At 31.2% G+C, this 18,297-nt stretch overlaps 1 protein-coding gene across 2 annotated transcripts in view; it reads right to left on the bottom strand.

Moving 5' to 3' along the window:
* Positions 1 to 1,202: 1,202 nt before the first annotated feature.
* Positions 1,203 to 18,297, bottom strand: part of LOC135134146 (neuroendocrine convertase 2) — a 138,770-nt gene continuing 121,675 nt past the window's right edge. For both annotated transcript variants that reach the window (XM_064062766.1, XM_064062765.1), the window contains exons 7-12: positions 17,000 to 17,175; positions 16,734 to 16,946; positions 10,824 to 10,924; positions 10,461 to 10,694; positions 2,059 to 2,341; positions 1,203 to 1,894 (exon numbers count right to left, since the gene is read on the bottom strand). In XM_064062766.1, the coding sequence (XP_063918836.1) occupies positions 1,733 to 1,894; positions 2,059 to 2,341; positions 10,461 to 10,694; positions 10,824 to 10,924; positions 16,734 to 16,946; positions 17,000 to 17,175 (1,169 nt within the window). In that variant the 3' untranslated portion in view covers positions 1,203 to 1,732. The remainder of the gene's footprint in view (positions 1,895 to 2,058; positions 2,342 to 10,460; positions 10,695 to 10,823; positions 10,925 to 16,733; positions 16,947 to 16,999; positions 17,176 to 18,297) is intronic.

Raw genomic sequence — 18,297 nt, 5'->3', positions numbered from 1 at the left:
AATGATTCTTATTTCTATAATAATTTTGTAAAGTTTTTTCAGTTTTCCATTTTGTACAAAGACTTAGATTGAGTATCCATTTATTTATCAAAGTTTTTTGTTAGTATTATAATTAATTTCATCATCGTAATCTAATGACTAATAATGTCGTTTGTTGATAAATTTAAAAATAAAAGATTGATTATGACAACTCAGATTTTTATGGAATTCGATTTTTAAAACTTCCACGTCAGTTTGTTTGCTCTTTGATTTTTATAATTCAATGCTGTTTTGAAATTTCAGCAAAAATGTGAGTTAGATAGTTCTTTATTTATCTGATATGCACTTGAAAAACTAATTGATTTTCAATTTTAGTAGTCTAAGTAGTTTTTTAACTCAGATTATTATACCTAGTTTTCTTAGTCACTTTCCTATTTTCTATGCATTATTTTTAACAAAAAACACAGATTCAATTGTTACGTCTGGCTCACATTTTTAAAAAAGCCACAAAAAACAGAGTATTTTCCATAAAAAATCGATGTTTAAATAGATAAAATGGGCTTAAAAACAGGTCATTTTCTCAATTTTTTGTGTTTTCGAAAAGACTTCAATGGGCTGTTTTTCAAACTCAACAAACTTCAATGACTAAAATTGAAAAACGACTCATTTTTCTAAAAAACTGATGTTTTTGGGAAAATTTGAGTTAGAAAAAGGGGTTAAAAATCAGGGTAAAAAGTCAAATTCAACGTTGTTCTTTGATGTTTTGGTAGAAATACCGGTTTTTGTTGAAAAAAAAAAATGCATAGAAAATAGGAAAATGACTAAGAAAACTAGGCATAATAATCTGAATTAAAAAGTTACACATATTAGACTACTAACTTGTCTAATTTACTCATAATCCTGGGAATGGTGTTACATTGTCTGCATGAAAAGTTAATGAAAGCTGTCGATATCATTTCTTTCAAAACTTTCCCAATTTTTCATAAAACCGTAATCATTTTGTTACACATTTTTTGAGCTGACGTAATTGTTTAAAAAAATCTACTTTGAGTATAAAACTTAAATTCAAAGACAGCTTTAATATTTGGATCCCGAAAGCTGCTTATGAGTAGTGTGTTCGACTACAGTCATTATATAGTTTGAGCTGAATTGTGTATTTTAAACTTATTACTGATCTTTTTATTATTAATTTTGACTGAGGTGAGATGATTTCATTAATAAGCTTTTAAAGTAAATAAAAGTTTATTTTTAAATCAAACCATAATTGAAAATTGGTTAAATTCTAATTTTATTTACAGTTGTCAGCCAGCTGAAGCAAGCGAAATAACAATTTAAAATAATGTTCTCTTTATGTTACCTACCTATTTATAATATTGAAAACAATTTACATCTTTTGTACAAATCTATCTGAGTCGATATATTGCACTGTAACAAATAATGTATAAATTAATAATCACCTATACAAAATATAAGCTCTTGTCATCGTCATTGTACAACATTTGTAAAAATAAAATACAATAATTTTGTTGATATCATATACTTATTTAAAGTATAATCACATGCTTATATTACAGTACAGTTAGAGATTGATGGATTTATTAATATTGGTATACCACTACATTCTACTTAAAAATATATCGATCTTTATAAAATTTCAACAAATATGGAATGTAGGTTTTAATACCGTACAACTTCAGAAATACATATGTCGAACGAAAAAGTTAAATAAATCAATAAATAAAAGTCACAGAAATTACATTTTCATTCGATTTTCATGAGCCTTTTTAACTATAGCGAGCTTAGAATGAGGATCTAAAACTGACAATTCTGTGTACGGCGGATCTCTTGTGCCATGGAGCATTAGAGACCATTCTTTCACAAATCCTGTTTGTGGTAACTGCGAGTTGAAGCTTGCCTGCACATAAAAAACACGAAACTATTAAAAAACTGTCTTCTAATCAAGATAATGTATAATCGAATCAGTTGCAACTTAATTTAACAATTAGAAACCTAATATAGTGTGGATTTGACGACTCGATTACAAATTATCGTGATAACTCCCAACAAAAATGCGTTTACCTCGAGCAACCAGGTACCTTGAGGATACTCTCCCCATGTATGGGTCGTCATGAAAGGCCACTTTGTAAAACCGTCCCTCGAGTCGTCGTCATTTTGTCGTCTACTCAAAATCATGGATCTTGTGCCCATCGGTGACGTCAAAAATAGTTCCAGATCTCCACGTCGACTTGCATTCACCGTGAGGACAGCCTGTACGTGTTCCAGGTAACGCACTTCGGTGCTTTCGTCTTGGCATGCGTTGGTCGTAATTTTCATAATGAGAGCTTTAGATGACGGGATTTTTCTGTAAATAATGGATGTCAGTAATAGCTGCAATAAAAAAATCAAAAACTTCGAAAAGAGTATGTCCACCTGAATGCCTATGCAGAATGTGTAAAACTTTTTCACATAGTACAAGGTGACATAATCACCATGTTAGAAATTCTTGTGCTATTGTTATGAGGACCCGGGTGGGTTAGGTAGCTTCCTGTTTGCCCGCTACACTTTGGGTCGTGGGTTCGATTCCCGCCCGGCTCTGGGTGTTGTGTATGTCCCCCGTTCCCCTGTAATTGGGCCACCGGCCTGTAGGGGAACGTAATCAAATAAAAAAAAAGATGTATAAAATTTCAAAACTGCTCTATTACTGGATATGCAGTCGAGTGTATACCACAAAATAAGTGACATTTTTACTGCGATTCTATGTTTTTCTGTAATGTTCTTTCCTTCTGATGGTTGACGCAGGAATATTTTAAGACTTTTTACATACTGAGCATAAGTTAGGGCTAATTTAATGTTTTCTTGGCGTTTCATAACTCCTAGAATCAGAAAAGTAGGTACTTCGTTTTCATCTGTCTCTGTGTTTTTGATAATTTTATTAGACAGGTAATTTGCAAACTACTGGTCTTATTGTGAAATTTTAGAAATATTCTAAGAATATCGCTTAGATTGGAGGCAATCTCATGTTTTCCGTACAAATAAAAAATCAGAAAAGTGATCATTCGAACCAAGAGTTGTTACTTTTTATTAGGTAAAATTTAAGTTTGGGAAAAGAACTTACAGAAGTATAGTTAAATCAAGGCAACTAATCACGTGACTAATTAATCGGATTTGAACCATGCCCCAACGGAAAATTTCGATATACTTAAAAAGCTGTTACTTAATTTGAGCAATTCATATTTTTATTTAATTTAATTAGTAAAATCAAAAAATAAATTATTCTAATATGTAAAATCTGCTTAACATTGCATGTTATTTCCTATTATTTTTTGTTTAAGGAAAAATTCAATAGCATCGTTTGCTGCACGAAAGCAGTTTACCCACTCATGTTATAACAATGTAGACATCAATTTTATTAAAGCTTGTTCAGTGAGGAACTCGCTTATAAGCGGTTATGACTGGAACAAGGTTGGTTCTAGTTTAACGGAACACCATTTTAGAATCAAATTTAAAATTTAGAGAGTTGTAGCAAGTCGATAAATACCGCATACTTTCTTAGGATGTACTATAATCAATCTTAAATACAGAATTTACTTGCAAACTTAATTGTTCTCAGCAGTTATTTAATTAACTTAAACAGTTTGCGAACTTATAATAATATTTAGTTATAATAAAATATTTAATAAATAATATTTTGAAGAATTTGGTGTCCCTTGCTTTGCAAAATGTTTCAAAAAGCCTATTTCTCCAGAAATATTATCGTATATTATTAGTTAACAAATTACGAAGATCAAAATTCACCCTGATCAAAAATGTTTATCATTCCATTAAAAAAAGGTGTGTATGTGATGCCACAGTCTAAAAGGTAATGATGTCATAAACAAGCAAGAGCTATCATAAAAAGCGTTATCCCTCAAATATTAATAGGTAATATACTATTTAATTACTAAAATAATTTCCAAACCAGTTTTCACATTATACACGCGGTTGCGCATGTTTGCGATATAAATATGTAAATTAAGAATGTTTTAAATAATACAGTGTGAACAAGACATTTCCCTTGGGTAAAACTTCCACTTGTGTACGTCATACAAAATAGACATTGTAATTAAAGATGCGAGCCAAATTTGCATTTAAAACGCTCATTACAAAACTTGCTTAACAGGTAGTGAACTGTTTCCTCAACAACTTAAAAGTTTTGTTATTTAAATAACTAAACACATAAAACTAAAATTTAATAAGAACGCGGAATAAGTTGTGGAGATTTCGACGTTCCCACCAAATAGGCATACTCTTTTATTGAGAATCGATTTTAGTTTAAATTTACCGAGAAAAAAGAAACAAAAAGCGAGATCGTAATCCTAAAAGAACGGAATACCTAATTCTCTCGACGAAATGTCATTTCGAATTGAACGAATTGGATGGAAACTTTATCTCCTTTCGGAACAAAAGAAAGGATTGATTTGTGATTGAATTACATTGGATTTGCAAAGCAGTTGTGCTCTGACGCAGACAATATTTTTTTGGGAATAGTTAACAGCGTTACCTTGATGGTCTAATTTACAGTTTTCCTGTGAGCTTTTTAATAAGTTGTAATGAACATGGTTTTGGAAAGTTTAGCAAAACAGTTGTATTTGTCTACAAGTTAAAGTTTTTCCACAAATTATGTCAGTTTATATAAAAATAATTGCAGATATTATGTGTTTACTTATCTTGTTGATTCTCACTTCAATAAAAAAATTAAAAAAGGAGATTTATTTGAACATAAAAAGCAAGCATTGATTTTATCCGAAAGCTTGCAAGTTGATTTTTGTTTCAATCGATACAATTCATTAATCGCATTAAAGAAATTGTTTTGCAGGACGATGAGTTATTGAGTTTTTCAAGTGTTCTTACAAATCTTAATTTGTCTTGAGGATTTGGTGCTACAAAGCGGTATGCTGCGACAATTCAACAGGCAAGACGTAGCAATAGACTTTTACTTTATTATAATTTGTTGAGATTTAAAAGAAAGTTTGACAGACTATTTTTTCTCGTCATTGTAGATTTTGTTTTATAATACTGTTATGTGAATATTCCCAAAAAATAAACCATCTATAGCTATATAGGAAATGTCAAGAATGTGAGGAAAAAATCTACTCACATTGTAGGTATCTAACAAGTTTTGGAACTCGTGAACGTTGTTCTGATATACACTTGAAGCAGCCAGATGGTAGACTATCCACATATATAACTTTTGTTGTAGTTCTAATTACAGTGTTAAAAATAAATTTACCCTAGCGCAGCAAATTTTAGGAAAAAAAACTTAAAATGGTAATATAAGATTATACGCAGCGTAGCACTATTATACACTACTGCATTTCTATAATTACTATGTTTCTTTATTCATTTTCTGTTTAATTGGTTTGTGGAAATTCCTGCTTTCAATATCAATATCAGGCAGAAACCGGCGAGTATTTCGTTATTCCGTTCTGTTAGTGGCGTCTTTCGACGGTAACCATGTCTTGATGAAGCCGTTTTCTATGCTCATTCATCACTCATGTCACAAAGATTCGAAGGACAAAAGTCCAAGTGGGAATCTAGAAAGGGGATTTTAAGACTCTCATACAGCTTAGTGCTTGATAATGATAACTCTTAAGAATGCTCTTTTATAGTTTTCATTTTTGTCTTACCGTTTTAAAAGCATTTCTAGCAGTAATTTTAAATTGTTTAGGATCTTTTTATTTTGTTCATCTCGCATTTACAAATTAATTTGGTTATGCAACAGTTTTGCTTGGAATTCATATCCTTCTTTGCTCATGGTTTTGACAAAGTTTTAGGAGTTTTAGAGATTAATATTTCGTTCAATCTGTAAAATACTTAGTTATTTTTTGGCAAGTCTAATAAAAGCTCTTTGAGTTATAAAAGTAGTAATAATAATTTAATTTGTTTCCAACAGGTTTCATCCAATTACAGGAAAGATATCAGAAAATCAAAATAAGTGTGCAATAAAATTAACACTGGTAACAACAAATTCAAATCTAACTAATACAATATTATCATAGTTTTAGATGCCTTTGCATAAAACAATAAATATTGTTTTGAATTAAAACGAGGAACTGTACTAATAATTTAATTTAATGGAAAACAACAATCTGTCTTATTAAGTATTTAATAAATTGTATAAAAGTAATTGGTGGTCGGATCCTCTTGCAGGATTAAAAAAAATTTAACCACGTCAGTTTGATGTACATGAGATTCCAAATAAGTGCAGCTTATTCAAGCCAAGTTCTGATTAAAGAATAACATAATAAATTCATCAGTGTTTTAAGACCGTACCTACTAATTGCTATAACTATAACTAAACATCTTATACCATTTTACAACATTATTTAAAACGTCATCCTGAAGTTAAATTTTTAATCAAAAGTTACAGATATATCTTTGATTAATAAATAAGATATTATACAAGTATACAACAAGAATACTGGATCATATCAACTTACGTGAAAAGATACGCCATTCGATTAGAACATATTTATTTAGTCGTCGACAAATAACAGCTTCTGGCACTTTACAATATCTACTGCCACGCATAAATAATAAAAATAATATTGGTGAGAAATAAAATGTTTGTATTTTACACTCCGTCTAAACAGGTTGAATAAAGATCTTAAAAATCCATGCTAATCTAATTTTCTTAAAATATCAAATACACTATTTGGTCGAATGTTGATTTTAGTTGGCGTTGTCTTTTAAATCTAAGCTATACAAGGTGATCAGTTAAATCTCCGCTAAAAATTTCGTAACAAAATATTTTGTCTTGAAATTCCCAGACTGTTTTCTTTAAATTTAATATAATATTATAATATAATAAAATAAATATTATTTAAATTATTAACAATAATTGTACAACGTACACACTTGTACTTTATGAATCCGTGCTGAATTTTTATAACAGACATTCACATTTATGGAAAAAATATCAAAATAATATATTTTATGTAGCAACATTTTGCAATGTAACTTTGAAACTACAAAACCATTGTGCTCTAAAATTTTGCAAACTTTTTAAGGTTATCGTGGGTCTGGTAAATTTTGAACCAATGTTTATCCGTTTATCCCCTCCCAAAAAATCGATGACGTCTTCTCAAAATTTTGCCAAATAAATCCTACCTAAAGTATGCAAAATATTATGATTCTATGCTTGTGGATAGAATATGAAAAAAAAAATATGATGTACTCATAGTTTTACTTCCCGAGTGTAAGCAAAGGGAGTATTGTAATCGAGTCCGTCGGCTGACTCTTTACTTTTGCATTTTCTCAACCCATCATGACCCCTAGAGGACAAAGAAATAGGTCTCCCGTTTCCGTCTGTCTGTTCGTCTATCCGTCTGTTCGTCTATCCGTCCGTCCGTCTGTCTGTCCGTCTGTCTGCCTTCCCGGATTTTTATTAGACAGATAATCTCCGAAAGGACTACGCCGATTGTTGTCAAATTTTGTATTTATATTAGGCATATAATGTAGGTGGTAAAACGCTAACCAAAATTTGTCCAATCATCCCCACCACTAATGTGATGACGTCATTTCAAAATTGTACATATTAATTGGGTTTTGAATTGTATCAAATAACATAGTCTTACACATGAATGTAGTTTATGACTCCGAATTGAGATTTTACCCGAAACGTCCAGATTTTTGGAAAAAAAAATCAAAATTAGGAAACAACATTTTGACATTTAATTTGAAATCTACAAAATCAAATGCTTTGAAATCTTGCAGATGGTTTACAATTATGATAACCATGATCAAACTTTAATAAAAATATATTTACTTATTCCCTCCAAAAAATTGATGACGTCAGCTCAAAAGTTTGCCGAATAAATCCTATCTAAAATGTACAAAATATGATGATTCTGTACTTGTGATTTATCATTCCATTCATTTTTTTTTGAATTCGCATATACAGGGTGACTCAAAAAAATTAATGAATGCGTGAATTTATTTCATTGATTTAATCAGGAATAACAAAACCGAATGCTTTGAAATCTTGGATTTGTTTTAAAGTTATCATAATCATGATAAATTTTTAGTCAAAATGTATTTGCTCTTCCCCCCTAAAAAATTGATTACGTCACCTCAAAATTTTGCTGAAAAAATGCTATCTTAAATGTGCAAAGTATGATGTTGTGATTTATCACTGCATTAATATTTTTTAGATTTGTTTATACGGGGTGTCTGAAAAAAAATTAACGAATGAGTCAATTCATTTCATTGACTCCGTTTTCCCGGAAAATTTTTAGAATACAACACTGTTATTTTTAATATTACCCTGCACCAATCCAAGTTGATATATGTGTCCTTGCAAAAATGTTGATGACGTCATCACAAAATTGTGTAAGGCAAAAACTCAACTCGAAAATGCTGAATTTGCTTCATTGTACTTCAGGGAAGTTCTGTCGAAACAACTTTCGACCAATTTTTTACATTTGCTTAAAAAGGTGGCTCAAAAAAAGTAATGAATGAGTCAATTTATTTTATTGATTAAATCAGGAGTAGCTCACTCCATTTTCTCGAAAATTTGGAGATACAACACAAAATTTTGTGAAGTAAAAACTCGTTTGAAACACAGGCGTAGCACCCTTGTTTACATTTACTTTAATATTGCAGACGTACATTTGTTTTGTTGCGCTGACTAGGTTCTGTGAATGTAGTATAGACAAGTTAGAATCAACCAATTGTGAATTACACCATCAAAAATTAAAATAAAATTCAATATTTTATATAACAAGCGAAAGTCGAAGCAATAAAAAAGTCTGGACGACCATAGGTATTGTTTGAAGTTTCTCTGTTTCACTCTCACGTTTATCGCTTGTTGTCTTAAATTAAGAATGCTTATACATAAATGATTTTCGGTCGTCTCTGCTAATACACGCGGCACATGTGAGTAAACTGTATCGTTATTTTATTGATTATAAATCAAAAATCAATATTCAAAACGACCCAATTCATTTTCTCGAAAATTTGGGAATACAGTACTTTTATTTTTAGTATTACACTACATCTATCCAAACTGATATACGTGTCCTTGGAAAAATGTTGATGACGTCATCGCAAAATTTTGTAATGGAAAACTCACGTGAAAAAAATCGTATAGCACGTTTCTTTACTCTTACTTGAACATTATTATATATATTTATTTAACTTATAATTGTCATAAAAAATAATATTCGCGAAATCAAATCTTTTCAGTTTTCAAAACAACTAAATTTGATGTACTGTACTTTATGGGCGAGGGAAGTTCTGTACAAATAACAGCCTGTTTTATATCTTCATATTTAACTCATGAATCAAATTGTGTCCCCTCATTTCAAAAGGTCACGAGCCAGTGGTGGCTTGCAAAATTAAATTTTATAATTTTTCAAAGAAGCTGTATTTGTTCGACTATACTTTAGGAGCGAGGGAAGTTCTGTTTAAATAACTTTGGATCAATTTTTTAAATTATCGATATTTTGTTTTTGAAAGTGAACGTGAAACTAATAAAGGGATTTTTTAATAATTTTTCTCGAATTTTGACTTGTGAACTTCATAACGTACCGTTGAGTTAGTGCACTACTTTGAATCATCTGTATTTGTTTAGTTTGGATTTTTGAAAATTTATCTTTCCCACAATATTCATCTCGTCGGATTATCGTCAATTTGAAAGTTTGACTTAAAAATGTAACTATATGTATGTAAACAAACTTACAAAAATCCTTGGCCGTTTTTGTTCGTGCTTCTTTGCTCTTTCTTAAAAATTGGGTAAAGAAACTTTTAAGTTGCAAATGTGTAGAGGTGGGTTTGTGAATAAGTAGTAAGTGAATTTTTACAGTTTCTCGAGGAAATTTTACCGTACTCATGGTATTGCTAATGATAATGACGATTTCTGAAAATTCTAATATCGTGAGAAAAATTGAAACTATTTACAGGATTCGCTTGGAAATGTATACATGGCATACGTATTAGAATAACAAGGAAAAAACTTGAGTCGGTTTATCAAGTAATTCCGCACTGTACAATTTTGAGCAATTTTCCAAAAAAAAAAAGTTGATTTTGTCGTGGTGGAATCCAAACTTAGGTAGATAGAATACTGTTTTGTCTCGATTGCCTTTGACTTTGAGTAATCTTATCTTTGTATTAACGCAGCTAAACCATAAGTTTGCAGTGCGCAATTGAAATTTGTAATACCATTCTCGTAAATTTATTAAGGCAATGAACATTTTTTCAAGTTACGAAAGTTTGACTTTGCAACCAGATCCGAGAATGCTCTTGTTTGTCTATGATACCCTTAAGGTTATGAACCTACTGTTCAATACATCCCCCTTTATTCCAGACGGTCATGTTTGACCTTTCCGGTAAGATCTTACACTGTTTGCCACTCTCATCCAGATAATTAACCAAGTTTGCAATTCCGTTCACTTCCCCCAATCCAAAACACTCAGCATCGCAAACAACCCCTTGATACTTACTGAACTTCTGTAACAGACCCCGCTTCACAGTGAAACCGCGGCGGCACAGTCTTCCACTGCTTGGCAAGAGCCACCATGGCACCAGCATCCAGAACTCCAAACCCAAAAAGGTGGTTAAACTCCAACCCAACTCCGTTCATGGTCCAGTGGAAGCGCCCTTTTGCATCGAACAGGGAATTCCTCTTCGAGGTCAATACTGTCAAATGCTGTACGTCCCTCCACGTTAAATTGTTGCTGAAAAACAAGTTCCCTGATTAAATGATTACCAGCGGCTGTAGCTTGTTTATTTCGTTAAATCTTTTAATTAGGACAAAGCTACGCTCAATTAAACTCGCACGGCTGTATTTTGCTTTGCAGACTTACTTTGCCTCTAACGCTAGCGCGAAAACACCTGCCGCCTCCGGGGCAGCTGCTGATGTTCCAGAGTGTGTTGTCGTACACTTGCCGTATAAATCCGTCGTTGCCTGTCGGGAGAAAAGCAGAATTATTTTTTTTGCGGACGAGTTAAAGATAATTTGCTAGGGCTGCTGGAGCGTCGTGGGTGAAATATTGCCACTTCCGTCTTATGATGGAATTTTTTTCAAGAAGTTAGTTTTTATTTCGCAAAAAAGTACATTTGGAAGATGAGAAGTGGCGCGGTTGGGGGTGATGAGATGATTGTGCAAATTCGAGAAATGGCTCTCTTGAAATTTGTGCATTTGCTTAGTTTTAATGAACGAAAAATGTAATAAGCCATCCAATGTTAGCTAAATTCGATAAAAATTCAGAAAGCTAACCGGACGGAAATGTCGGAACGAGTCGGTCTAATTTTTACAAGATTTGCATTCGAACCGATTTGTTTGATTCCAAAACGGGTGCCTAATGGAAATTATTAAATTTGTTTATGAATGTCTAATTTTAGTCCTTCAGAATTGCAATTTTTTGGTTTTTTGTAATACTTTTTTATTTAAATAAAAGTTGAAGAGAAATGTTTACATGTCTGAGTTAAAGTCCTTGCTTTGCACGAAAAAATCTATTCGGTTATTTGTACGAAAATTCCTTTACTTGAAGCGCATTAAATATCAGATTTTGTTGTAACAGTTGTTGCAATGACGTCAATATTTTTGATAAGGATAAATGTATTGATTTTGAAATGTTCCATGTATGCTATGCTAATCAAATATTTCCAAAATTTTAGCAATATTGTAGAAGTGCTTTTCACTTATAATCTCCCAACTACAGTGATTGTTTCCGGAGATTTTGTCAAATGCATTCCAATGATGTATTAATTAGCTCGAGTGCAACACCAGGGCCTAATTTCTTTATTGGATTGCATGAGAAAAAATTTCAAAGAATCAATCATTGCAAGCAGGCATATTCGGTAAGAAACTCACTTATACGACCCAGACCACAGTTAGACTATCTCCATTTAGACAATTTCATTCAAATTAATGCATCAAGATGCAATAAAAGTATTAGCATTATCCAACAAATTATTAGTTATAATAATTGTGTGTTTTATTTTAATATGCAATTAATATTTCTGTACTCATGATGCATAATAAAAAATGCAACTTTCGATTTCGATTGGTTAAAAAAAAATTCACTTCTTAATTTCGCTTTTTGTAAGGGAACAAAATATCCAGGAAAATTTTGCATCACTGTTGTAACCGTACTGAATTCTGTTCTCTTATTGGACAGTATATGTATGGTATCATAGGATTTTCGAGATAATCTATAAAAAAAACTTATATTTAAAATGAGAAGTTGTATTCTGAATTGACAGAACTTTACTAGCTCTATGACGATGTTCAAAAGTTAATTAGTTGTATGATCTTGAATTTTGATTAATTTGAGTTGAAATACATGTATACAATTTACATTTTTTTTTTATAATATATATTTTGTAATGATTGCTTGATAGTTGCTGTATCTTGTTATTTTATATTCCATATATTTTTTGTTATTCTATAAGTATTTGCACATAAAAAAAACACAAATTTTTGCAAAATTTTAGAAAAACATTTACCTAACTCAGTTTAAAATTTTACTTTGTTCTATCTTTTTTGCTTGTGTATTTTATTGGTACACAAAAATAGTGTTTTGCAGTAAATTTTTGTCCCTTCATTCCTTGTAAAAATTATTCTCAAAATTTTTAAGTAGGTATCATCTGAAATGTGCTCCATGCCAAATTGCTTTAGTTATAGTCTGCGGTTTAATATTGATTATTATTTTTAAATCTTAACTTTACGTATGTGCGGTACTAAAAAAAATTAAACTAAAATTTACGATAAATTTATCGTAACAATTAAACAATAAACTCTTTTGATTTTTTTTTAAATGCTGACTATTTCAAGAAATTGGTCGAACGTTGTTTCGACAAAACTTCCCTGACCCCTGAAGTAAATTGAAATATATCCAACATATGCGAAAATTTATAAAGCCTCATTTTGCAACTTGGGTTGGTGCAATGTAGTACTAATATTAACAGTATTGTGTTTACAAATTTTCGGGAAAATGGAGTGAGCCATTCCTAATTTAATCAATAAAATAAACTGATTCATACCTTGACGTTGTTAAGCCACCTGTATAAGCAAATTTAATAAATAAGAATGTAATGATAAATCACAATTAAAAACTCATGATATTTTGCACATTTTAGGTAGAATTTATTAAGCAAACTTTTGAAATGCGTAATCAATTTTTTGGGACGAATACACAGATATATTGTCATTAAAAATTTACCATGCTTACAATAACTTTAAAATGTCTGCAAGATTTCAAAGCATTCGGTTTTGCAGTCCCTAATTTATTAATTGAAATAAATAATATTAATTAATATTTTGCACATTTAGGATGTATTCAACAGAATTTTGAGGTGACGTCCTAAATTTTTTGGAAGGGATAAGCAAATATGTTTTGATTAAAAATTTACCATGCTTATGATAACTTTAAAACATCTGCAAGGTTTCAAAGCATTCGGTTTTGCACATTCAAAATTAAATTACAAAATGTTATATAATTTTGAATTTTTTTTCCAAAAATGTTGACGTTTCGGGTAAAATCTGGACATGGATTCATAAACTACATGTCTAGGACTATGTTATTTTACACAACTTAAAACGCACTTACTATGTACAATTTTGGGGTGACGTCATCACATTGTTCTTGGGGATGATTAGATAAAGTAGCGTTTTACCATCTACATGATATTCATAATACACATATAAAATTTGGCAACAATCGGTCCAGTAGTTTTGGAGATTATCTGTTTAACAAAAATCATCATGGACGTATGGACGGATGGACGGATGGACGTACTCTAGGGGTCATGACGCATCGAGAAAATATGAAAGCAACCAGTCGCCCGATGGTCTCGTTTACAGTAGTTCCTTAGCTTATGCTTGGGAAGTAAAAATATAAGAAAAATAAAAAAAGTTTTTGTGGGAAAATAGCTCAAAACTTTTAATCGCTTTCAGTTTTTTACTGTTTTGTTGTTGTTTTGTTTCTTAAAATTGTGCAAAAATAAATATGTCAATGGTTCGGTTCCACCGTTTTGTTTGCTTTATACAGCTTTTACATTCAAGAAAAATGTATTCACTTTCATTCACAACAGACTGAATGAAAAGCGAACCAGAGTTATCCAAATAATAATGAGCGCGTTGTCAACATGTAAATATAAAAATACCCTTTATTCAAAAAAATAGCGAGTTGTTTATTTGGAAGATGAGTAATACGACATAATAACGTGTGCAGAGAAAGCTTTTGCAAATACTAACGAATAATTCTTTCAAACAAAAATGTTGTTAATATTTGTGTTAGATTAAATAAAGTGGTTGTTAATAAAGCTTACCTTGTCAAAATTGAGTATTAAAAATATTAATATTATTATTATTAATATTATTATATCTTTTCCTATGAAAAGAAGCACAGCCAGTGCAGAAAAACCCTTTAAAATTTTAACTTTTGAGGTGAATACTAGAAATTCTACTGAAACATGTGCACAACAATGAAAATGGCGAATCAATTTAAGAATATTTTAGATTATTCCAGTATCGATTCGATTGAACCGCTAAATCCTTTATGAACAAAAGTTTTAACCTCGTATAAATAGTTGAACAACATAGATATTTTGAGGATTTCAAATTTGTCAATTTTAATGCTAACAATCTTCAAAGTTCAGTCGCCGCCAAGAAAGTTTTGTTAGCCAAAGACGCTGCCATTTATTTTAATTAATTCAAATAAATACCCGCGCCTTTCAGTTTATTTCCATTCTTATAAACAAAATTAATAAATTTTATAATTTGAATGTTCCCCGTATATTCAAATATAGATATACATATTCTCAAACACGTGGTATGGAAATTATACACTCGATTATACACAAATCAGTCGCAAAGCTACAATATGTACTTTATTAAAAAAAGGTAGATGTTTAATATACTCCATGTACAAATTACTTAAACGTGAGCATCTACAGGGTGTTATTGAAAGGTACGTACAACTAAATTGACAGTTATTCCCGAAGTCTAAGAAGTCTTATTTTGTGTTATCAAAATTATAAGGGGAAAATTAACCCTTATCCAACCTTTTTAGACGCTACTGAAGGATAAATAGGTAAAATTAATTTATTTAAGTAAATCCTAGCAACTGCAACAATAAAACTTTTGTCAAGAGTAAATATTGCTACAGAAACGAAAAATGATCTCTTTATCAGAGGCGTACAACGAATTTGGACATAAATTTTAATCATTTTTATCTCTAAAAGGAGAACACTTTAACCTGAACTTTTTTTTGTGTTTTTAGCACCCATACTTCGAGACCAATTGCCGATTTTATTTTGTACGTACCTTTCAATAACACACTGTATATTATTCTTCAATAAAGAATATTATAACTGTCTTAAAAGTTAAGCAGCATTAAAAAACTTTTTTTTACTTAACGTTTGTGCCAAAATTTATTGTAAAATAAACAATAAAATATTATTCTTCTCAAAATATATTTAAAAATAGAGTTCAAATAGTGCAAATGGTGACTGGCCGAAAAACCAAATTATTAGGATTTATGTGTTGTGTATCCCCAACAACAAATGATTTTTCAATATTAATTTTGCAAATGACCGAGAAATTTTTAGTGTGGAGATTATAACAATTAAAACAAGCTAATTTTAGCAAAAACGTAGGCAAAAATCATTACACAAAACAGCGTGAACATAATAAATTTGTGAGCTTTTAGCTGTTTATTTTTGGTTTTGTTGTTGAATTTTTCAGTACAGGTTCGATAGTTTCTTGACCTGGCGAACAGCGTATTTAGAGGCACTTACATGAAAAAAAAAAATTGAAAGCAAGTGTGACATTGCTTATGTGATGGTAAACAAAAAAAAAAAATCAGAGAATCCAATTTCATAATTTATCATTTATCATTTGTTTAAATCATTTTTGGACAAAGTTTTTTTTACACCTCTGCAGATCGTTTAATTGAGTAAAAATTTCGTAGAATCATTCATTTTCTTAATTAAAAGATAAAAGTATTTAATAAAATAACATGGTTAGAACTACGATTTGTGCACTTTATACCACAAGTGCTTTAAAACTTCTGCACCTCTTGTAAAACTGATTAATGTCAGTCATAAAAAGGACATCAAATTATTTATGAGTCATATTTCATTTTATATAACACAAATACTATATGCAGTTTCCTACAGGTAGGTGTAAATTCAAAAGATCTGCTAGTGTTACACTTTATAAAGCCTGATAGTCATGCAGTAATTCTGAATCATTCTGGAAATTGAGACCTTAATTATAATTTACATCAAAATAAATACCTACATTCTTAATGTGGTCGGTTCTAGTTAACTTTTGTTAACATGGTGTAATTAAAATAATAATTTTACATTTTCGTTAATAATAATTGATGGCTAGCTTGTTTCTTAGATTTGAATTGACTGTCTGGGTAAAACATTTTTTTTGCCAAATTGCGTTCTTCATAATTATATACCACCGAAGAAAAGTCAGTTATAAAAATAAGAAACAGCAAAAGAGTGAGGCTTGATCCTCGTGGTACTCCTAAAGTAATTTCATACTAAAATGAATTACAGCCATTGTAGCTCACTTGTTTGGTCTGTCAGTGAGGAAACATATTATTTAAAAAGTAATTTTTACAGACTAATGACAAGATTCCTCAAAACACCAACAATCCATCCATTTCATTAAAAACTTTGGTCGTTTTACCAAAGATAAAGCGATACAATCTTAACACTAAGCGTACATAAAGTCTTCCGCATGCAAAACTTACGACGCCCGTGTTGGGATCCTTCGCCCCATTACTAAATGTGGAAGCAAGCGTCGAGGAGCAGCTCTCGTCGTAATGCGCATTCTGTCCATCGTTGATGGCACTATTTATGCTAATGGTCCACATACTGGCAGCGTACCCATCGCAATTGCAGTCATCATCCTCTCCTCCGTCGCCACTTGCCCATACGTAAATGTTTCCCAAGCCACTACGTCCCTTAGGGAAGAACTCTTGAACTATATATCGGCAATTTCCCGCCGTCATATTACCTCATTCACGCCCCTGACGATGGCCCTCATCGTGGCGTTTCTTGGTCCATCTACAGTCTTCCCATCGTCGGTCGGCCCCCAGGAGGCGCTATATATGTCGATCAAGCCCGGCTCGTGGCCCATCGAATTGGCCTCGATTAAATCAGTCATGTAGGGTTGATCAAGCATTCGAATGCCTTTGGGAGAAAGACAAGTCTATAATGTTGCATTATTCAACAGCTATGACGGGAAATTCCGCTCTTAAAATCTAAGCACTCGAGGAGATTTTTAAGGAATGGGAACCGGCGGTAATGGGAGTGTGGGAGATTCTAATTTGATTATGCAGAGGTGAAGGTTAAAGTGAATAAAAATTTGGTGCTTTGCGTCAGTTGCGGAAAACTAAGATGGCGGTGGAAGTGATATCTGTTATTGCTGTTGGTTTTTGTATGGGTTTTGATGACGTCATATGTTAAGTTTGCCAGTGTAGTTTATCGACAGGTCGATCCATTCAATAAAATTGACATGTGGTAAATAGGACTGTCACTTTAGTAACTAAATGTGTAGTGAACATATTAAGATAAAAGGTTATTGTTTAGTCAAAAACTTTGACCAGTATAAAGCAGAATGCATAATTAGGTTGCTCGCGGGCAGTGCTGAATAAAGGAAATTCAATAATAAACTAAACGATGTTGTATATATATACATACAAAGGATTTGCTCAGTTGAATTTTCATATATTATGCCTTTTCCTGTATCAAAATTATATTCTATTAAAACTTTAATGTACAGTATGTCATGCAATTTTAAGTTAATTTACGCACTGGTGACAGAATGTGAAAACAAAACTGACTAGTTTAATACACTTTTCTCTAAATCACTTTTTCTGAGTGGCAGACTTCTCAGTTTATCAGTAATGTAGGAATCGAATATTTTTTTTTTAACAACATCAACTCTGACTGCATTGTTAATAAGATTATTCTAAGAAAATTACAAGTAGATCTGACTGATATTGATCAAAAAAAGATTTTGCGTCAAAATTTGATTCGTTTTCGTTTTTATATCAATTAACAAAAATTGATCTAAGGTTGTTTAGAGAGTTTAAGCGAGGGATGCTTTTAAAGTACAGTCGAACAAATAGTCAGCTTTTTCGAAAAATTATAAAATTTAATTTGAAAATTTTATTTATTTAACCCTTGTTAGTTAAAATATAGATATGTGTAAACTGTTAGAGTACTGGTAAAGAAGTATGCCTTCCATATGTTTCAGGGAAGTTTTTCCGAACAAAATTCGTAATGACGTAGTCAACATTTTAGGAAAAC

This window comes from Zophobas morio, unplaced genomic scaffold (genome assembly GCF_036711695.1).
Source record: "Zophobas morio isolate AGI-343-1 ecotype UQ-CSIRO unplaced genomic scaffold, CSIRO_AGI_Zmor_V1 ptg000023l, whole genome shotgun sequence".
Taxonomy (NCBI): Eukaryota; Metazoa; Arthropoda; class Insecta; order Coleoptera; family Tenebrionidae; genus Zophobas; species Zophobas morio.
The sequence above is the reverse complement of the archived record's forward strand: the minus strand, read 5'-3'. Positions and strand labels throughout refer to the sequence as shown.